Raw genomic sequence first — 22,648 nt, 5'->3', positions numbered from 1 at the left:
GTCTAAAGAAACACAGCTGCACAGGGTGTTTTTCAGGGCGGAGGGCAAACTTGCAAGCAACATGGTGCCCCGACTAAGCTTGAGGGTGCAGCTGGAAGTTCAAGAATCCAAAGCAATGAGGCCAAGTTTACTGAGATTACCGGTATTTTTCCTCGCTGCTGAAGCTTTTATTCGTCTTCATTTCTGAATATCAACTTCTAGAGGTTTTACACTCTAAAACAGGCCCTTTTTTTCTTTCATTATAAGAACACGATGTACATATTGAAAAATGTATGCATTCCTCATAATAATAGGTATGAGTTTATTTGCCCTCTAAGAACGTGCAATAGCTGTGTGTGTTTTTGTGTGTGTGTGTGTGTTTTTGTGTGTGTGTGTGTGTGTATGCATGCACAAGCACGTATGGCGGTCGTCTCTGTGTGACTGTGGGCGTCTGGAGGAGAGAGAAGCCTCATCTGTTACCAGCCCAGCCCGGCCGGCCCGCCGCGTGAAGTAGAACGACAGGGTGTCACCGCCGACGACAGTGATGGATGCCCTAAATTCTGTAGGCAACTTGGGCAATTGGACACATTAACAACAGGCACCTGCTTTCCCCCATACAAATCTATTAAAAGATAACAGGAATGGCGGCTCCCACACTATTAGTAAATTATAGCTCTGTCTGAGTGTGAGGTAAGCGTGGGCCTCTTTCTCCCACCTACCTCCTTCTCCTTTGCTCTGCTCTTCTTCCCATTAGCTGTCTCATAGTGCCACCCAGTGGTAGCTTTTTATATTGCTTTTCTAAAAATTAGAACAAGATTTTAAAATTGACAAAAAATGTCAACAGAAGAAAGTGAATATATTCAAAGGTTATCTTTCCACTTATGTTTGAGAAGAATGTCTGTATTTGATCAAAAAAATGATGAGCTACAGTTAATGATCCGTATTTATTAGACAATTATTTTCTATCTATATAATAAGTTCCATAAGAGCCAAATTATCATAATTCAAAAATGTGTCATAAATCACACCAGAAATTATTCATTGTCAGTCTTGCAATCTGAAAACCTAAGCCTAAAATATACCATTCATACCATTTGCCATGACAACAATGCTATAGAACAGTCTCATTTACAGATGACTGTTTAATTTGGTCAGTGATTATCACCTTAGGAAAAGGGGACAGAGTGTGTGTGCGTGTGTGTGTGTGTGTGTGTGTGTGTGTGTGTGTGTGTGTGTGTGTGTGTGTGTGTGTGTGTGTGTGTGTGTGTGAGTGAGTGTGTGTGTACAACATATTATTGCTCATTTTCAGATAAAAAAATGCCAACAACCTCTCTTCTATAAATGAAACGGATCAGTGTAGATTTCCCCAGAACTGAACATTTTGTTTGGTATCACTAACTACTATGACCTAGTGAAGACCTCCTCTATAAAAACATTAACAAGAGACCCCTACTCTATATGTGACATCATTACAACAGGCTGCAGGCTGGAGCTCAGGTACGCCACATAAACGTGCGCGTCATAAATTTGCTGGGGGTAAATATTTCGATGTCAGTGAAGGGTGTATGTGTTTGCAAGATGGTCAAGAGTAAAGGGAGGACAAGACCAGTAAATACTTTTACAACAGGCAATTTGTCAGGATGTGTAAATGTCTCCAATTCCCAACAGCACTGGAGTAAAATTTACAGTCAGTCTGGAAGTGACAATGCACAAAAAAGGAGCACTTTTTACTCTCTCTCATCTCCCTTGGACCACTAAAACCTTCCCATAAATCTCCGCCGGTCCCCCCAGATGTCTGCTGTTGTCAGATATCATGCCTTGACAATGCCTTCCACCATCATTGTCTTGACAGAAATATGATATGTGAAACTGCAATGTCACATCACTTAACATGATTTAGCCTAAGCTAGCCTGCACCATTTTAATCAATCAAAAGCGTCACCTTTTTCCCTGTAATGATAGCAGAGGTATAAGATCCCTGTGTTGGGGTGATCTATAAGACTTATCTCAGCTACTGATTTATGACCACTGCCAGCTAATGTACTGAAGGAGCCTCCTCACTTCCTGTCATCGGGGTTTCTATCAAATTGGCAAATAAGTAGGCCAGTATTACCTCATGGGCAAGAGAGGACATATTTTTCTCCATGTTACTTTGTGTGAATACTCCACACATAAAACTTTATGCGTATTTCAAACACCTCACCTGCGGTAAGACCTGTTGTGTGGCCTTTACTGGACAATAAACAAACTTACACACCATCAGAAAACAGTATATAGCAAATTTGAAAAGTCAAGCAATCAAAGTGAGCAGAAAAAAAATGTATAAAACTCGCAACAAATGTGGAATCCTAAACTATTGCTGGCATGCAGTAACAGTGTCAGAGGGGAATTGAACAGGTACCTGTGATCACAATGGAGTGACTGGATCCACAAGCCATCCACTTTACCGTTCCCAGCCCAGCAGGTGTGAACTCAGTCATATGAGTCTCTGCAGAACCAACGTCCTTTGGTCCACAACATCCAAGACCAAGCTCCCCACAGCCCCAGCAAAGCAGATCCATGTTCAACTTGCATGTCCTGGAAATGGGGAAGAAGGAACATATCAAATTCTGAACTAGCTGCATGAAATTTCTTTTTCAACTCAAGCATCATTTTATCCAGATACATGAACTAATTATGTTTATTACCCAACTTCTTTACTCATCACCTGCTGTTTGAGCAACACCGGAATAGTCCAGCACATACTTCTGCTCACTGACATTAGATCAAGAGGTGAGGAAAAACAGTTTCAGTCAGCAGCATATGGGTAAACAGTGTGGCACGCTAAATCAGCAGGACAAACAACGTTGATTTTTTTTATACTGGTTCCTGTCCAGTAATTCCAGCAAGCCATGAGCCGCAAGAGGAGATGGTGGTGAGGAGAGAAGCAGTGTTGAAAGTTGGGACACTCACTTTGTTTTTGCTTGAAGGTGTGTGAGCCGCAGACCTCAAAGAACCATAGAAAATAAACTGGCTAATGTTTGACCATGACTTGACTGTGAATTGATGTGTTCAGTTTAATGTTAGACAGAATTAAACAGGCAACAAGAATCCATTGCTATGGAACACCAACTCTTGTGGAATCAGTGGGACTATGTTTCATTATTTGAAGATATATAGATAAATCATTTTAAATCAATAAAACAATCTTTGAAGTCTATTTTTTGCCAATGTTTGCACATTAAAGTGATACTCTGGGATGGAACACGTTGGGTCCTATCACAAGGTTTAGGGCAGAAATTACCCCTACAGCAGTGTTTTTTTGCAGCAGAAGCCCAGAGCGCACGCACCAAACACCCCCTCCCTGCTTCTCTACTGGTTTCCTCTGCACTCAGACGGGGCCATTTTTTACTTGACCAAAAACACAAATAAACGGACCCACCGAAAAAATCTGATATCGGTCTGCATTTACGCTGCATTTAGAGAATTTTCAGCGCGTTACTTTCACACAAGAACACTGCTAAATAAGGCTCTAGTTCTCATCTTGTCGTTAAACGGCGCTACCTCTGCTGCAGAGCCACAGCTGGCTACAAGACGCTCGCCGCTTAGTGTATCAGTACGCGCACGCGGCGTGCCAGATATAAACAAACGCAGGTAGTCTGCCAGGATGAAGAGACACAATGAGAACTAGAGCCTTATTTAGTAGTGTTTTTGTGTGAAAGTAACTTGCTGCAAATTATCTAAATAAAGCGTGAATGCAGACCGATATCAGAATTTTTTGGTGGGAGTCCGTTTATCTGTGTTTTTGGTCAAGTAAAAATTGTCCCCATCTGAGTGCAGAGGAAAGCGGCAGACAAGCAGGAAGGGGGTCTTTGGTGAGAGCGCTCTGGTAAATGCTGGTGCGATTTGCGATTAGGTGGACAATATTGCGATTGCGATTGCGATTGTGCTTGCGATTTAATAAAAAAAAGTTGTGTCATGATGAGTCTACAGACTTGCTTGGTTATCATGGAGAAAAATCTGAATTGCATGTGCTGACATTGCAATTGCAATAATCGTGCAGCCCTACTTCTGCTGCACAAAAACACTGCTGGGTAATTTCTGCCCTAAACCTTGTGAAAGGACCCAACTTGTTCCATCCCGGAGTATCACTTGAAGTAAGACTGACACCAGAGTTACACTGAGTCGGTATCATACAGCAGACAAGGTCCAACTGAGAGTATGTAAAAAAGTAAAAATGAGTGAAATAAATAGCAGTTAGGTTAACCAGCATTAAGCTCACATAAAAACAATCCTGAGTTCTCAGCCTTATTTGTAATGAACTGTGGACCTGATGCAGATCACCAATACTCCCCTCAACATGTTTATTTACAATCTGCCCTCTGTGCTAATTAGAACCTGACCCTGCACACACATGCAAACACACATGGAAGCGATGTGTAAGAGCTTGCGCACACACAACAGACATGCACACACCCCACAGCAATATTACCACACAATTCCATCCGACTGATATTGGAATTTTCCGAAAGAGCAAACCAATAGATAACCTATTACAAAACTATAAGAGATCAATAGCTAATTTCTTTGCATTGATTACCACTTGGACATTTAACATGCACCCTGTGGCCACAATGTGTGTTCTGCAAGCTTAGATCCCCATTGGCCCTCATGAGTATTAAAATTATCGATTCAGACAGAGGACTAAAAATGTCAAGCTGTTCATTAATCTTAATAAAGACTGGACTTGACCAAGGCACCCTTTTTCTCCGATGCAGGGATACAACCTATCCAGCTAGAAGCACATACACGGCATAGATTAATGAGCTTCTTCTGAAGGATGTGATTTAAGTCTTTGCCATTAATGGATCAACTGCAAAAGAACAAGCCTTTTACACCAGTACTTACTTTTAACTTGTGTGCAACTCTACACAACATTTAAATTATTATTATGATTATTAGAAAAATGACTGTCACTTGGTATTTGTGGATTAATTTCAAACAAACTTGAGAAAACAGGCACGACACTAATGAGCTCTTTAGACTGATATGTTGCTGCATCTGCTGTTATGCTACAGATGGTCCTCCACAGTCCATGATGGACAAATGTTGTCAGGCACTGCCTAACAGCCAGTTCCATCTCTGTTTCATGTAAAGGAGCTTCAAAGCAGATAGGGCTGTCCTTAGCTTCATGAAGGCCCTGAGCAGGATTTGATTTGCTCACTTTTCTTACTTTTAATTACTTTTTTGTTTCTCCCTCCCTCTATCACAGCATTTGGTGTTTAAGCTGTTGCCAAGATTTGCCACATGTATATTCATAAACAAGAGAGAGAAACCAGATTAAACAGAAAATGATGCTGCAGAAGAAGATCTAACTGGTTTTGACTTTAGATAAATGAATAGAGTCTACTTTTGGAACAGAAATTTTAAATCTGTAAAGGCGGGGGTTGGGGGTGGGAATATATGACATACAATCATACATAACTCCTTGATCTTAACCAGTGAAACATGAGACATAACTGAGACAACCCAAAACTGGTAGCTGCATCTTAAAGAGATTATCTAGAAGTGACATGTTTGGATATCCTACAACCAATAAGCTCTTTTTTAGCACCACAACAGTTTTTTTTATGTTCATCAATCTGAAACTGAGGAGATAGCTCACAGCACTCTTCACTTTTGCTAAAATTAAAATGAGTATTCATTAAAAAAAGAAAGGAAAAATGTAATCACCAGTCAACTTCTGTTCGTAAACCTGCATGCTAAGACCTCATCAGAGGCAAAAAGCAGCACATAGCTACCACAACTAACCTGTGCCGATCACCTGGTCGTGAACTTTTCATTTCACAGTCTTCAGAGATCTTGTTTCCTTCTCTCTTTCTGTCGTAGGTCCTTTGTTGTGATACGGAACTTGCTTCTGGGTTTTTTTTTTGCCTGTTCTTCATTTCCTTGTCCTTTTCCCTCCCAACACTGGCAGGGCAACAGTCACCATAGCACCTTCTGTTGACAGCAAAACAGAAGACTGCCTCATTGCCACTCTAAAGGAGAGGTTATAGTTTGTTAAAAGTATTTACTCTTTTGTGTACAACAATTGTACACATATCAATACAATAAACTTGTAATGCATTCTCCAGTTTTGGTGGCCAAAAAACCACAATGAATACACAAACAACCCATTCACGTCATTTTCGAGTTCACTTCAATAACACATTACAAGACAGAAATCTGAATATATAGTATATGCCTTAGTTCCACCAAGGACTGCCATTCATTTCTTTTTAATGATTCTTACGATATACACTTTGTTTTATTTAACAATATAAAGACAGGCCGTTTTCCGAGCTGCCAACTACACTGTGCCTAGTGCCTAGTGAGTATGCCAAAAATTCCCTGATGTCCTACTGATCCAGGGAAATTTTCTTTGGATGCAGTGGACCAGTCTACCTATCATACTGCTTCCCAGTAGTATGGTGATAGTAACAATTATTTTGACCATGATTTTGTTTTCAGTTTACCAGTAAAATCTGTAAAATTAATAAATACATAAATACCCAAATAGAAATAGATCACATGATAATAATAGATGTTTATGGGGTCTGTTGCCCAATACGACAGAATGCATTGTCAGACATGCAGTTTTCTCATGGGCACCTATAACGCCAGGGCTACACGGATGGAAAGTAGGACTGGGCTATGTCCACAAGTAGCCGGGTATTTTCAAAAACGAACGCGAGCCCATCAGACACCTGTTGCACGTTCATTTTCAGTTGTTGGGCGTTAGGAGATTGAACCACATTTGAACCGACCTTTGAAAGTTGAAGTATCTACTAACACTGACACTTTTGTCACACAGTACACAACATACCTTGTAGCCAACTTAATTCGTTAAACTCGATGCACACCACGTCCGACAGCGCTACGTTAGTGACGCGACAAAGTTTAAGCTAACTTCTAAGCTAGCTAACATAAATTGCCTTACAGAGCAGGAATAATACGTTGTGCTCGAGTGTAACTTCGAATTGGGAAACTGTAAATGGTGTTATTACAGTTATAAAACAAAAGTCAAACAGACTTACATTGGTCTTGTGTTAAGATATGGTGATGACTGGCAATTGCGCTCGTCCGAGCTAGAGAACAGTGCAAGTCATCGTGAACATGGCTGGGCATGCGCAGTAGGTGATCTGTGCCGACTTTTTTTTTTTTTTTTTTTTTTCCCCTCTCCGTGAATCACGCGCAGGGGAGTTTGATACCCATCAGAGCCATAGGCAGTATGAAGCAAACACCTTAAACCCACGGAGCTCAGTAGCCTCTCATAAGCCAATAAAAATAATATTGTTTAATAATTTGCATTGAATATGTGTATATGTAGCAGTGATGTCACCCATATGATTCTGATAGGGTTTTGTACATTGCTGGCAGAAGTATTATTCAAAAAGAGGCCTTGCTTACCGCTATGGGGTGCCAATCTGTTAGTCTTGTTGGCTGTGCCTATGTGGCACTTAAGTGAACTTAGTACCTTATAAAATACAGGGTTTGGAAAGAATTCAAAAAATGTGGGGGAAATACTAGACTGCTGACATCCAAAGTGCCTAAAGAATGTATTAAACCACCAACCAGTGTAAGGTGTTTGCCACAGCTGCCATAAACTAACACTAGGTCTATATTTCCAGTTATCCAATAATTATGCAACCTCTTTTGACAAATTAATATCTTCAATGCTAGAAGATAATTATTGTTTCTACCTATCAAATGTGTAGCTCTCAATTAATCTCTGATTTCTAAGGAAATTTTGCTGGCTCAAACTTAGTTATAGAATTATGAATTTAATTTGAAATTCCTAGCTCCTGTTTAAAATAGGAAAGTGAATGCATGAATGACAGCACCCATCACATCCGCATATGCAGTGTTATAGATCTGATGGGTTTGAAAATACATTTGCATTTACTTTTACAGGCTTTCAACCTGGCAGCCATGTCAAAGAAAGGATTGTTTTGGCATCCTAGTTTCCAGGCTGAACGTGTAACTGAAAACTGAATTTGTAGTCTGTTGAGGAATAAGTGACGGGTGTGTGTGTGTGTGTGTGTGTGTGTGTGTGTGTGTGTGTGTGTGTGTGTGTGTGTGTGTGTGTGTGTGTGTGTGTGTGTGTGTGTGTGTGTGTGTGTGTGTGTGTCTTCACAGCATATGACATATTTTTGTACAGGATAAAGAGAAAACAGCTATTTTCAAGATTTGTTAAGATTTAAACGTACAGAGGAGATATCTGACTGCCCCATGAGGTGCAACTCCAAGCAAAGTTTTGTAAATGCAGTGGGACTCAGACTCAGAACACACCTCCCTTTAGAGATAAGGTAATGACGGACACTGGCACTTACCTGGCAGTCTAGGATGACTGTATATTCCAGAGCTTCACTCGGGTGATATTTTTGCAAGTTAGTATAATTGCACCAACTTTTTTAATGTCAAGCTAATTGCATTGTACATATAAATTACTCCTCCTATTATTAAGAGCACTTAATGCTGGGGAACTTGGCTCTGTGCTTGTGCCACTAGCCATATGGGGCAGTGATAGTTTTATTAAGACCTAGAAGTGCAAAAGGACGTCATAAGATGGAAATCTTGATCAATTATATTCAAATGTTATGAATATGTCATGGCTATATCAGTATCTGCTGTGACACTATCCTTGAGATGAAAATGTTGTTCATCTCATTCACACTTTTTGGTATTTATCTACTTATCATTAGTCAAACTGCAACTGCAAATGACATTAGCATTTTCTCAGGAATTAGTTAAATATGGTATCGTTGGCTTGTTACTCACTGACTAAGCAAAAAGTCAAGTAAGTGTGGATACTAAGACCAAATCTCAGAGTTCATATTCTTAAACTTGAATCTGAGGTGTGTTCCCACTAAGTCTACTAGGGCTTAGGGCTTTCCCCTGGGAAATTACAGAGTGAGAGGGATCTATAGCTAACTTTGAAGCCCTTTATGCATCCTTTATTTATTTACCCTAACGAACAAATTTGCAGACTAAGAGAGGGAATTACCCAGACTTCATAGCAATGTGACATGAGAGGGGATTCTTGGGGGGTGCCTTCAATAGTAGGGTAAATTAATGCCTTAATAGAGATGGTAAACAAGAAGCACAGAACTTAATGACTTGTTGAAACTTTAAAAAAAAGTGAAGAAAAAACAACAAAATCTAATAAATTATTAAATTAAAATTAAATTGACATTAAATTGACATCTATATGTATACATATATATATATATATATATATATATATATATATATATATATATATATATATATATATATATATATATATATATATATATATATATATATATATATAAAACAAATAAATAAACAAACGGATTATATACACCCTACGTTAACGGCTACTAATAACCCTCGTTAAATACAGGAATCAGCATTTTGTTTAAATAATCAGTCTATCATTAAGAGTTGTATTTCTTTACTATTTCTATGCTGATATGAAAAGCATTTTTTCAGCTTTTAAGTCGCCTCATGACATTCTGCACAGTCAAACTTTTCGGATTATTCCTGGAACACGTGAATGTCACTTTAGCCCTGCCCCATGCGTGACCTCCAGGGGGCCCCATTGTTTTGTTTTTAGCATGGGCTTTCAGCTGATAGCAATGAGCAGCTGCAGAGGGTCTGGTATGCTTATTTCGCCCCCCGAGTTTCTCCTTTGTGCGTTGGGTGGCAGTAAAGGCCTTTTATGCGCTTCTAAGGGCGTATCCTGCTCCACACTACTGACGCCATGGTCGACCCTCTTACCACTGAATCACACAGCGGAAACGTTTGGAAATGAGTGGCAGAAGTGATCACGCTGTGTTTTAATCCACTCGACTGACATAGTGCTTTTTTTTAACTCACGCCAAAATGCCTTCAATTAAAGTCTTCGAAATGACTATCGATGCGTTAAATGAGGACGGGACGTTTTCGGAGCGAGATGTTATAACTGGAAAAGTAACATTGGCGTTACTAAAGGAGACAACAGTGACATATATGTACATCAAAGCAAAGGGGGATGCAAAGGTGCACTGGACGCGAAAAAGTGGCGATCGGACGTACACTTACTCTGCCGACAAGAGATATTTCAAACTGAAGGACTTTCTGATTCCAGAGCAACCTAAAGGTAGGCGGTGCATGTCCTGTTAGTTATGCATGCCTTAACCCAATACGGATAAGCTATCACAGTTAGCCTTCGTTTTCCCCCACTGAATTACGTTATTCTTATATTTAACTTTCATAGTAAGTATTTAGACAGCCAACATTAAAGTACAGACGGATTCAAACACAAGGGTAAACTGAGGTATACAGTGGAGTTTATAAAGGCAAGATGCGGGTGTAACTTAACTTGATTCAGACAAGTGCCCTCTGTATTCACTCCTTCTTGGGGGTACCCTCTTGAGATTTGCCGTGAAGAGATATGACAGCATGCTGACATACAATTTTGGTTAGTTTTGGTTTATAAACTTACATTTCAAGTGTGGAATTTGGCAAGAAGCATAGTTATATTTAGATTCAGGGTGAAGGCTATGCTATTTTTTTCATCTTGTGTTGGCACAAAACTATTCTAGGATTTGACATGCTTTTTACTGTCAATATTTGTCACTGTCAAACATGCCCCCCACCCCTTTCCCAGATATCAATAAAGTCTTATCTGATCTTATCTTATTTTAAATAATCTTATCTTAATAACGATACTGTGTTTAAAAAGAAGTTACATCCTTCTTTTTATCAAAACGAGAACCAGTCATTGTGCAAAGTTTCTCTTTTCCTTTCTTAAACAACTGGGTGAAAAAGTATGTAACGAAATATAGAGGGCTGAGATTCAGAGATTGGTCGCTATGCCTAAAGTGTACTTTGTAAAGGATGCTTTCTGGTCAACACAATATTAGTAGCTTGTAGTTGGGCATACAGTTATCAGAAATAACACAACCTACTGTATGTTGTTCTTTCAGACACTGTACTTCCCCATGGAGTCCATGTCTATAAATTCAGCTTACGCATACCCCCAGGGTAAGTAAACTAAGTAAGACACTCAAATTTCCACCCTCTATGAACTGAAATCTGTGAAATTCAGATTATCAATATTCATAATTTTCTGATACCATAACAACTGTGGCATGGTATTGCACTACAGGGACTATCCATCATCATTCAGAGGGACTCATGGAAAGATCGTCTACAAGGTGGAAGTTAGTTTGTCCAGAAGTTGGAGGATGGATCGAACACTTGAACAAGAGATTCGTTTTGTCTCCAAGTCCATTCCTCCATTCCAGAACCTGCAGTCTATGATGGTATGTATTGCATCAAAACCACTATATTTTAGCATATAAGCAGTTTCACCAAAACTAAACTAAAGGCACCTTGTAATGTGTACAAGTTTGATTCTACACTTACACAGCTGCTCGGGTTCAGAGTTAAATGGTAATTCCTATCAATATCAAAGCTTTAAGGCCCATTTACACTCTCTTAACATACCAAAATATATCAGTCCTATTATTGTCAGATATTTTCTGCAGCTTTTACACTGGCATTTCTATTAGCAAAAAATTCAAAAGTTTATGGCAAGAACAAACTCCATACAAACATGGTAACAGTGGGGTAACAGAGGAAGTATTGCAAATGTACCGCTTGCAAAAAAAACAAAAAAAACAGAGGCAGCGATGTGTGAGGCAATGGTTGGTGAGGCCGTTAAATACACCACAAAAGTTCTGCCACATTAATTTCTTCTTAATGTCTCACTAAAGCTTTGTTTTGGGTAGTAACTGCAACACTGCCCCCATGGTTTCCAGTGGTACCGTTCTGCCTGTATCTGGCCTTTACTTACCACATATTTACCCATAATCCAATTACATAATGATAGAGTAAATTAATATTTTTTATTTAATTTTGAAAGTTGGAAAAGCTTGGAGTTGCAAAACACAGTTCTTAATCTCATCCTCATATTAAGGAAAAGAGAATATTAGATTCATTCTAGTGTTGGATCTGAACAGTTTCAACATCGGTTTTGATTGATACCACATACAAGGTATCAAAATCAGGACTTGAAAGGGTAGATCATTGTGTTCATTGTTTAAATAGTTATGATATAGCTATACAACCTATCCTTTAAATTGTGGAAAATGCAATACATTTTTGTAGTAACAATTCTCCCAGGTCACAACAGGTTAACAAGGGTTGTAGTTAAGAGTTAGAAATTGCTTGATTTAATTTAGGTGACAATTTTTATACTTTTTAGGGTTGAGAATAGTTCTTCCAAGTATGACTTTTCTGAATTCTGACTCTTGTTTTTTATTGAACCTTTAGATAAATAGTGGAATTGAAACACATCTTTCAGTACCATGTTACATTATTACACAACATTTAACGCAACAGGACCCAAATTCTTTAAAATGTGTACAAAAGGATTGTTTTGGGGGCATATTTAGGATATCTGAAGCTGTGAAACATCCAATAAAGGACACAAGACTTCAGTACAGTTAGGTGTAGTGAGACAACATAATTAGCAGAAAAGGACAAAAAGGTAAAAATAGCACCTTGACTGGTGAAGTGGCTGTGTTTTGCTTCCACAAAAATAGTACATATCTTTGACTGTTGTTAGAAATGAAGTGAACCCAACAAACTTCCCATGTCCACAGCAACCTTGTCTCTAGTTGCACATGCTCATTCACTAATTGTGCTTAATGGAAAATGTAAAAAGACCAGAGCCTTCATAAGTGGCTTTGGAGCATCGTGGGCCTGCTATGCCTGCTATCCAAGTCCTAAAGTCTGCCATGTAAGTTGCATTTTGGATATTAATTGTAAAATACGTCGCTCAAACATTATCGAAAACAACACAGTTTTGGGAACTAAACTGTATTATGTACTTTTAGAGACAGTAATATTAAAAGTGATCATAGCTTTGCTCAGACAAATTATCTTGCAAAAATTTTCACCTGTTGCCCTTATTGCCTTTTTTTGGAAACAAAACTTTTGTTTTTGTGTGGGTTCTTCAGGTTATTGGTGCCTGTGTAGTTTTATTGGCTGGGATTTTTGTTTAACTGTGTTATTACTATTGATGTTGTTATTATTAGGATAAATATTTGTTTATTGTTTTTTCTCTGACCCTTTATATGTTTAGTATAAGTGGATAGAGCAGGGAAAGAGGCTGCAGATTTGTTTCAATCCCAGGCCACCTGCTTGAGGGCTAGCTTCAGGGAGCAACAATCTAATTTTCCCTTTGGGGAAAAGTGGCGCTGAGTTTTTTATGAAATGACACTTATGAGATGTAAGACATAAAAGACCTCACATGGTGCTCATGCTGGTTTTACTGAGATTGAGCCATGTTAATTTCTCAAGAGTCATATGCAAGAAAAGTGAGAAGACATGAAACATATCTCCCTTTGGTCTTGAGAAGAGCTCATTTTGGTGGGAAGACAGCAATTTTATTGCATCCAGAGTGATTGTTTTCTTGATTCACTGCTTTCCAGATGCAGCAAGGTGCTTCAACAAGCAAAGAGATAGGAGTTTTCTCCAAAGGAAATGTGCACATGGAAGCCACCATTGACAGGAAGGCTTATGCTCCAGGTAGGAAAAACCCTTTTTCTGTAGATGGCAGGTTTGATTTCATGACCGGCATCTGTTTGCAAAGAAGAAACTTGTTTTTTTTTTCTCATATTGTCTCAGCCAACAATGTAGCTTGTTTTTAACAGGCATGCAATGACACGGTTCTGATTGTATAGTTCATGAGTTGCTAAGCATGAAACTTTTTATCTTTATTTTTGTTATTAGTGACAGTTTAAGTTTTGTTTTATTTCCAGACTTGTCCTAAAAACACAGTGATTTGTCCTCACAACAGAAATACAGAAAAGTTCATCCACAATATTATGTTGTTTTTCTCATAGGTGAAACAATCATGGTTGTTGTTAACATCAACAACTCCTCATCAAGTGAGATGTCACCCAAGTTCAGTTTAAAACAGGATGTAGTCTACCGTGCCAGTGGAAATACCAACTATGAGAACAACATTATGCTGAAACTGCTTGATAGCCCCATCAAAGCCCACACACAGAAGCAGGTTAGGTGTGCCGTGAAGCTCCCGCCGGACATGGTGCAGTCAATACAGAACATTGACATCATTTCAGTGGAATACCGTTTGAAGGTATGCAGGATTTTGCCTTTATTCCAAATCCTAATCGTCTCATTTTGTCACAGTTTTTATGAATATTCATATTCTGATTTTTTTATATGAAAGTATCATACTAATGGGGAAGTCATATTTTTTCTAGGTGAAACTGGACATCAGCTTTGCTTCGGACCCAGAGATTGTTTTCCCGTTGTTCATATGTCATCCTGAATTACTTTCTGCCTCTAACCCTGGTGTGGCTGCACATCCCTCTCCAGCAAGGGCTGTTGCGGGTCCAAGCAACAGTGACTTCCCTCCCTATGCAGCAGCTATGGGTCCCTACCCTGCATCTCCCAACTCAGGTGGTCATAGATACCCAGGAGCCGGAAGGTATTCACCATCACATGTGTCCCTAAATTACCCACCAACAAGCGTCTACCCTGATCAACCAGCCTCTGTGGGTGGGAGCTACACTAACTTTCTACCACGGCAAGATTCTCCTTATGGATTTCAATCTCTGTCTTCAACAACTCTTCATCCTCCACCTGTTGCTCCAGGATTTTCTTCAACACCAAGTGCCCCGCAGCTCCAACCCCTACCCCAAAGTGCCTCATTCCCTGCTCCACCTTTCAGCATGTCCCCTACAGCTCCTGCATACAACCTGCTGCCTTCTGCACCTGACATGAACACAGACTTTCTGTCTCAGTCTGATGAGGCTCCTCCAGCATATTCACTCCTTTTCCCATCTTCTGAATCTGAGCACTCAGGTGCAAAGTAAGAGGATTTATGCTAAATCAGCTTTGATTATCAAGTTTAACACTTATAATTATTCAGGGCTAACTTAAAAATGGGAATAGTCTTTGGGACACAAACCAAAACAGTGTTGGCATCTTCAGTCACCCTGTAGTTTGAATAATAATAATAATGATTAGAAGATATGACATAGCTTCATTATGAAAAATAATGTGACATAAAATAACCGTTGATGTGTCCATTCTAAAACTTGCTTACTCATTCATCTGCATTTACATTAATCAGTAACCTCAACTACTAACCCATCAAATATCACAACCCCAATTCCATGAGAACAAGGGTGCTGAGTAAAATGTTTATTTTAAAAAATCTGTTGCAAATCATCACTTTTTAAGAGAAGACCTTCCATATATCAAATACACAGAGCCAAACTGCATTCTTCACATGTTACAACAGCGTGGCTCCACTGAAATAAGACACTGGGTGCTAAACTGATATACCTACAGTCCTAACCCATCACTAAAATAACACAAAATATCTAGTGCATCATGAAATGAAAACTAGGACAGAGAAAGCCTCAAACTTTTGAGCAGCTGCATTCTTGTGCCATGCAAAATTGCAACATTTCCCTCTGAAAACTCAAGGTCTGTTATTTTGCCATCAAGTCTAAAAACAGCATATATTGTTTTTTAAAAACTTTTCATTGTCCTGTGTTAAGGATAATGTTTTTTCTGCACTATTTTTGGATGAAATTCTATGTCCAAACAGTGGCGTTTTCTCCCGGAGGCCAAGGGAAGCCATGCTTCCTCTCTTTTTTTAGACTGTAGCTGTGATTTAATGAAAATATTCCTTTTTAACAGTTTCGATACTTCTTCTGTGTTTTGTCACTGTCATCTCTTCCTTATTCCTCTCCTCTACTTATTGAGCATTTTACGATGTGTAAAACAGCGCCCTCCTAAATGTTCTGTATCAAATGAGTGGTGAAAATACGATACTGCACGCTGTTGTCCGCAAGGAAGCCAAGCTGAGTTGGCATCCCTTGGTGAAAAAAACAAGAATGATTAACCAATCAGATGAGGCCGTGGTCATGACACTGCTCATCTGTGATTGACCAAGACTGTGTCAAGGGAAGCCACCCTGTCTTTGGCCTCAAACCAATCAAATCACAGTATCGTCATCCTCGAGCCACTGAATGAAATCAAGGAGATTAGCACATTAGCAGTGTGCACGAAGCGGCCGGTTGTGCGTTTGAATGGGCGGTTGAATGAATTAATAAGATATTTAAGCTAAGTCAAGAGGACAATGTACGTGTGTGAATGAGTGAGTGAGGGTGGGAGAGCTAAAGGGCGTGTGTCGGTGTTCAAAGTAAGTAAAACGAGCGCTCTCTGGGCGCTCTAACAGGTCCGTTACATGAAATAGCGATATACAAACTGCAACATAGTCTTTTATGTACCCCACTCCCTAAAAAAATAAAGATAAGAGGCTTTTGTCTCACTTGGCTTCCTCAAAAAAATCTCCACGCCACGCCACTGTGTCCAAATGATTTTCAAATGATCTAAAACTGTTACTTAATTTCTAGATTCCCAACATTACTTATATTCATTTCTGTTACTCAGCTGGAAACAGTCACTGTCAAGTGTTTTCATTTCTAAAGATGAAATAATATCTTGTACACTAAAGCAGTGTTTTTAAAGTTGATGCCTGGGTTTTATTTGAATAGCACAGTGTGTGGTACGTAGAGTTGGCGTGTTGACATTTACATATGAACATACGCCTTTTAAATGATATGGACAGTTATTTTCTGGTCCATTCAGGTTTTCTGTTGGTTGAATCTTTTTAGTGATGTATCTGTTCAAAACCTCTGTAACCAGTGTACTGGTTTTGTATCATATGTGCCTTTTCCAAATCAAGTGTCTAAGTCTGTTACCTTAAACAGTGTTATACAAACTGTACCTCACTCTCTGTTGGGCTTGCTTGAAGAGCCTGAGCAACACGTAACTCGCTGTTTCAAGAGAAAAAAAAAGTCTTTTCGTCAATCACACCTAAATTATTTTATATTTTCTGAATCTTTGCAAGTTAAATGATTTTACCTGACAACAGCTTGAACTACTTTTATCAAAAGAAACTTTACAAACTTGTGTTGTCACACTCACAAATAGCCAGTGTTTTTTTTTGTTTTTTGTTTTTTTTTCCAGATGTGGATCAAAATAAAGACCAGTCAGTCTCACTGTAAGTCTTTCAGTGTGAATATGAACTCTTTGAGTCGTGATCAATTTAGTCCTGTTGTTTGATAAAGTTTGAAAGCTACAAGATTTGAAATGATCAGAGTGCAGGGTTGCAATAACACAACTTTTGGGAATAATCTTGTCTTCGTTAGGAGCACTCTTGTCATAGATCTGAACCATTTATTTCCAAATGGAAATACATCTACAGTTGGCGTGATAGCTCTGCTTTTTGGAGTAGCTACTCCCTGGGTTAGCAAAGCACCGTCCTTAAGCTTTTCAGGAAGTACATTTCAAGATTTACCCATGGGTTACGCAGCACACATACATACAGACAGACTTAATGAGACACAAACAGGGAGATTATGTAGGAGGAGGCGTTACTTGAAGACAGCAGCATAGTTTGGTTGATATTAGAGTAGCAGGGTCAAATGAGGGTTGAGACACCGCCTTATCGCTATACAGGAGCTGTGATTGGTTGAGAGGAGTAAGGAATAGTGACAGCAGCTGGGCGTCGGACTTCCGTGTCCTGAAAGAATTCACGCAAACTTCATTCTTCTTATCCCTCGGATCTCTTCTAAGGATCTCTTCCATGGTATCGTAATGTACACCCCTTTTGTTGTGAGAGTGCAATTTGTTGTGATGGTGTTCAGGCATTTGGCGGTAATCAACACACAATAACGCATATTCATAATCATTTATAATCAACGTAGAAAGCTGTTATAGTTTTAATGAAACGATAACAACTTCTCATGCTATATAGTGAACAGTATCACCACGTAGCATCTTGTGAGGATTTCAAAATAAGTGTCGTCATGAATGGCTGAACCAACTACATGTGAAAATATCGGTTTCCCGTTATGTCCCTCTGTAGGAGGAGCCGAATATACATTAATAAATCTGTCAGCCTACTGTGATCAAACCACACTTGTTTTGTATTTTGTCTGGAGCAGGACTCATCACCGGGCGCGTTTGGTCGATACAACAAAAAATGTCTCCGATTAAAGATTTTGAGCTGATTTATGATGCTCCAAATGAAGAGAACACTTTTGGTGAAGGAGATACAGTCACAGGTATAGTCCTTTTCACTTTGGAGAAAGACACCAAAGTCAAAAGCGTTGGCGTCAAAGTCAAAGGACGCGCATCCGTGAGCTGGGGAGAAGGAGATGAGACTCTCAGTTCAAGCAGGGAGTACTTCAACGTCAAACAGAAGTTTGTGGAAAAAAATTCAGGCGGTAAGGAAAAATATTGGCTGTTATGCAAAAACGCCCATACAGGTGCACCTCATGAGACAGTTTACTGCACTGTACTGTAACTCCCCATACTCCATTTATAATGTGTCACAATAAGTTTAGAACAGAATAGAATGTACGTTAGATTGCAGTGATTAACAAATTAGTTTTTACAGTTGTTTAGATTATTCTTTTTTTAATAAGCACATAATCCATGCAAAAATGTTCCTACATTTGTGTTTATATATTCTCATTTTTCAGGTACTGTGCTTCCAAAAGGAGATCATTGCTACAAATTCAGTCTCAAAATCCCTGGGGGGTATGTAATAGTTATGACTTAATCCATCTTTGCTGTGCCATTGTTTGCTTTTAAAATAAAACATTTCTGAACAGGTACTGTCTTACAGGAACATGCCATCATCCTTTAAAGGTACATGTGGGTATATCACATACACACTTGAAGCAACGATTGCCAGGAGCTGGAAGATGCCTACAGTAGAAAAAAAGGAGCTGAAATTTGCATCTAAAACCCTTTTGATGCCTAGTCAGGTAATACTGTTTCCTTTTTATAATCATCACAGGTTTTTGGAAAGCTGGAGTTCTTTAGCCAGTTTGTTTAGCTGAAAGTAAAGGATTGGCAAATGGGATATGGAGAGGTATACAAAACAGAAAGAGTATAACCGGTTTTGTCTGAGTAGTTCTTGACCTGCAGCCTGCCGAAGAGAAAGTTTTTGAATCAGAGTGTATTATGGCTAGATATAACAAAAGAGACACAGACTGTTGGAACAACAATAGTATTATTTTGTACAAATGATGATAAAATAAGAAGCCTGATGGAAGAAACCACACACTGACTGTAGGAACAAACAGGAAGTGGTGTTCATTTGGCTGAAAGACAGAAAGCTGACACTGAACTGAACAGACTGCTGTAAAAACACTGATGTTATTGACTCAATTGCCCAGCTCCATGTGTATTGTAACAAGGTTGGAGTAATTTTGATATCAGTGTTGATTTCAGAGGGCGTTAACCTGAACCCGGACTCAACTAGGATGAATTGATCCAAAGGTTAATGATAAAGGCTGGCATGCATATGATGTGATGTTTTATTTGTGTGATCTGTTTTAGAGTCCTGTCTCTGGTTCTGTGGATAAAGGAGGTGTCCAAATGACGGCTATTGCTGACAAACAGATTTGCTCTCCAGGTAATGCCTTAAGCCTAAAACATGTTTAAACACTGAGTGAAATTTCTAATTTGGGGTCTCTTTGACTTTTCCTTGTCCTGATAGGTGACACTTTGTCTGTCACTGCCAAAATCTACAACTCCTCCTCCAAGAAAATGAAACCCAAATTCAACTTGATGCAGACAGTAACCTACAGTGCTGGATCCTCCAATAACCGCTGCTTCACATCTCTGTGCAAAGTGGTTGGAGAAACTATCACACCAAACTCACAGGAAACCGCCTCCTGTCAGCTGAGGGTCCCTCCTGACGCCATTTACACCATGAATAATTGTGAAATAGTTTCAGTTGACTATTCTATCAAGGTAGTGTATGTTTTAATAATTTTTATGTTTGGTCAAAAACAAGCCATGCATTTGTTGGCAGATGTTTGCTGTGATGTTATTTAGGCGAACAGGAGATTAATTCAGTATACACAGTTAAAAATACTACATATTAATATTATTATGAGAATGGACTGACTATAGATAATTAACTTTTTTGTTTCTGAATAAACATTTAGAGAAAATGTTTTAAAAAGAATAATGTCCATCTGTGAGACAGCACTATTGACTCAATGAACAGCTCAATTCATCGTAGCCTGATTTAGATTATGTCTAATCTAAACCCTTTTTTTATCCCCTGTTCCTTTGTTTCTGTAGGTGTATCTGGACATCAAGTTTGCCATTGACCCAGAGGTGGTTCTACCTGTGTTCGTTGGTCCTGCCAAATTTACTTCCAACAGATTTGATGAGACAATGGGACCATATGCAGCTGGACCGATTGGGGCTCCAAGTAACAGTGATTTTCCGCCCCCATCCTTTCCTATGGGGCCCTATCCTGTTCCTGGAGGTCCAAGTGCTCCCCCCCAGCCTGGTCAGGCCTTTGGGGCTTACCCAGCTGGGGCTTTTGGTGCACCAGGTTACAGCCAGTTTCCTCCTCCTTCTTTCCCTGCTGGTCCTTATCCTGCACCCACTGCTCCAGGCACCTATGGATACCCAACTCCAGATCCCTCTCAACCTAAGAATCAGTGGCCACGACAGGCACCTCCTTATGGTTATCCAACGGCACCTTTCCCACCATTGTCAGTGCAGCCCCAAGCCCCTGCTGAGGAAAACCCTCCAGCATATCAGTCTCTTTTCCCCCCTCCTACATAACAGCACTGATTAGGCAGGATTTTACCTTTTTACCTTGTTTTAAAGTCCTCCTGATTTACTTTCTGCCTCTAACCCTGGTGTGGCTGCACATCCCTCTCCAGCAAGAGCTGCTGCGAGTCCAAGCAACAGTGACTTCCCTCCCCATGGGTCCCTACCCTGCATTTCCCAACTCAGGTGGTCATAGATACCCAGGAGCCGGAAGGTACTCACCATCACGTGTCCCTAAATTACCCACCAACAAGCGTCTACCCTGATCAACCAGCCTCTGTGGGTGGGAGCTACACTAACTTTCTGCCACGGCAAGATTCTCCTTATGGATTTCAATCTTTGTCTTCAACAACTCTTCATCCTCCACCTGTTGCTCCAGGATTTTCTTCAACATCAAGTGCCCCGCAGCTCCAACCCCTACCCCAAAGTGCCTCATTCCCTGCTCCACCTTTCAGCATGTCCCCTACAGCTCCTGCATACAACCTGCTGCCTTCTGCACCTGACATGAACACAGACTTTCTGTCTCAGTCTGATGAGGCTCCTCCAGCATATTCACTCCTTTTCCCATCTTCTGAATCTGAGCACTAAGGTGCAAAGTAAGAGGATTTATACTAAATCAGCTTTGATTATCAAGTTTAACACTTATAATTATTCAGGGCTAACTTAAAAATGGGAATAGTCTTTGGGACACAAACCAAAACAGTGTTGGCATCTTCAGTCACCCTGTAGTTTGAATAATTATAATAATGATTAGAAGATATGACATAGCTTCATTATGAAAAATAATGTGACATAAAATAACCGTTGATGTGTCCATTCTAAAACTTCTTACTCATTCATCTGCATTTACATTAATCAGTAACCTCAACTACTAACCCATCAAATATCACAAACCCAATTCCATGAGAACAAGGGTGCTGAGTAAAATGTTTATTTTAAAAAATCTGTTGCAAATCATCACTTTTTGAGAGAAGACCTTCCGTATATCAAATACACAGAGCCAAACTGCATTCTTCACATGTTACAACAGCGTGGCTCCACTGAAATAAGACACTGGATGCTAAACTGATATACCTACAGTCCTAACCCATCACTAAAATAACACAAAATATCTAGTGCATCATGAAATGAAAACTAGGACAAAGAAAGCCTCAAACTTTTGAGCAGCTGCATTCTTGTGCCATGCAAAATTGCAACATTTCCCTCTGAAAACTCAAGGTCTGTTATTTTGCCATCAAGTCTAAAAACAGCATATAGTGTTTTTTAAGAACTTTTCATTGTCCTGTGTTAAGGATTATGTTTTTTTCTGCACTATTTTTGGATGAAATTCTATGTCCAAATGATTTTTAAATAATCTAAAACTGTTAATTAATTTCTAGATACCCAACATTACCTATATTCATTTCTGTTACTCAGCTGGAAACAGTCACTGTCAAGTGTTTTCATTTCTAAAGATGAAATAATATCTTTGACACTAAAGCAGTGTTTTTAAAGTTGATGCCTGGGTTTTATTTGAATAGCACAGTGTGTGGTACGTAGAGTTGGCGTGTTGACATTTACATATGAACATACGCCTTTTAAATGATATGGACAGTTATTTTCTGGTCCATTCAGGTTTTCTGTTGTTTGAATGTATTAAGTGTTATATCTGTTCAAAACCTCTGTAACCAGTGTTCTGGTTTTGTAACATATGTGCCTTTTCCAAATCAATTGTCTAAGTCTGTTACCTTAAACAGTGTTATACAAACTGTACCTCACTCTCTGTTGGGCTTGCTTAAAGAGCCTGAGCAACACGTAACTCGCTGTTTCAGGAGAAAACAAAATGTCTTTTTGTCAGTCACACCTAATTTATTTTATATTTTCTGAATCTTTGCAAGTTAAATGATTTTACCTGACAACAGCTTGAACTACTTTTATCAAAAGAAACTTTTTTTTTTATTTTTTTTACCAGACGAGGATCAAAATAAAGACCAGTCAG

General features: G+C 39.3%; 3 protein-coding genes across 6 annotated transcripts in view; 2 read left to right on the top strand and 1 right to left on the bottom strand.

Annotated features, from left to right (window-relative positions):
• LOC141789801 (uncharacterized) overlaps window positions 1-7,138 on the bottom strand; it is a 325,110-nt gene extending 317,972 nt beyond the window's left edge. For 2 of the 4 annotated variants that reach the window (XM_074669262.1, XM_074669265.1), the window contains exons 1-3: window positions 7,035-7,138; window positions 5,770-5,958; window positions 2,381-2,556 (exon numbers count right to left, since the gene is read on the bottom strand). In XM_074669262.1, coding sequence (XP_074525363.1) covers window positions 2,381-2,556; window positions 5,770-5,903 — 310 coding nt within the window. In that variant the 5' untranslated portion in view covers window positions 5,904-5,958; window positions 7,035-7,138. Of the gene's footprint in view, window positions 1-2,380; window positions 2,557-5,769; window positions 5,997-6,823; window positions 6,998-7,034 lie in introns of those variants that run through there. The other 2 variants (XM_074669263.1, XM_074669264.1) reach the window with 2 other exon arrangements.
• A 2,486-nt stretch (window positions 7,139-9,624) lies between these two features.
• LOC141790830 (arrestin domain-containing protein 3-like) lies at window positions 9,625-15,596 on the top strand. Its single transcript, XM_074670933.1, has 6 exons — window positions 9,625-10,123; window positions 10,953-11,010; window positions 11,135-11,291; window positions 13,467-13,563; window positions 13,881-14,137; window positions 14,265-15,596. The coding sequence occupies exons 1-6, from the start codon at window positions 9,868-9,870 to the stop codon at window positions 14,877-14,879; spliced, it is 1,440 nt and encodes a 479-aa protein (XP_074527034.1). The 5' UTR covers window positions 9,625-9,867; the 3' UTR covers window positions 14,880-15,596.
• Window positions 15,597-17,617: 2,021 nt separating this feature from the next.
• Window positions 17,618-22,594, top strand: LOC141790832 (arrestin domain-containing protein 3-like). Its single transcript, XM_074670934.1, has 7 exons — window positions 17,618-17,671; window positions 18,030-18,311; window positions 18,570-18,627; window positions 18,716-18,857; window positions 19,435-19,510; window positions 19,595-19,851; window positions 20,188-22,594. The coding sequence occupies exons 2-7, from the start codon at window positions 18,068-18,070 to the stop codon at window positions 20,680-20,682; spliced, it is 1,272 nt and encodes a 423-aa protein (XP_074527035.1). The 5' UTR covers window positions 17,618-17,671; window positions 18,030-18,067; the 3' UTR covers window positions 20,683-22,594.
• Window positions 22,595-22,648: the final 54 nt, after the last annotated feature.

The sequence above is a fragment of the Halichoeres trimaculatus genome, unplaced genomic scaffold (assembly GCF_033239565.1).
Source record: "Halichoeres trimaculatus isolate MK-OKI-2021-1 unplaced genomic scaffold, fHalTri1.1 fHalTri1_scaffold_5, whole genome shotgun sequence".
NCBI classification, from domain to species: Eukaryota; Metazoa; Chordata; class Actinopteri; order Labriformes; family Labridae; genus Halichoeres; species Halichoeres trimaculatus.
This window is presented reverse-complemented; position numbering and strand designations above follow the sequence as displayed.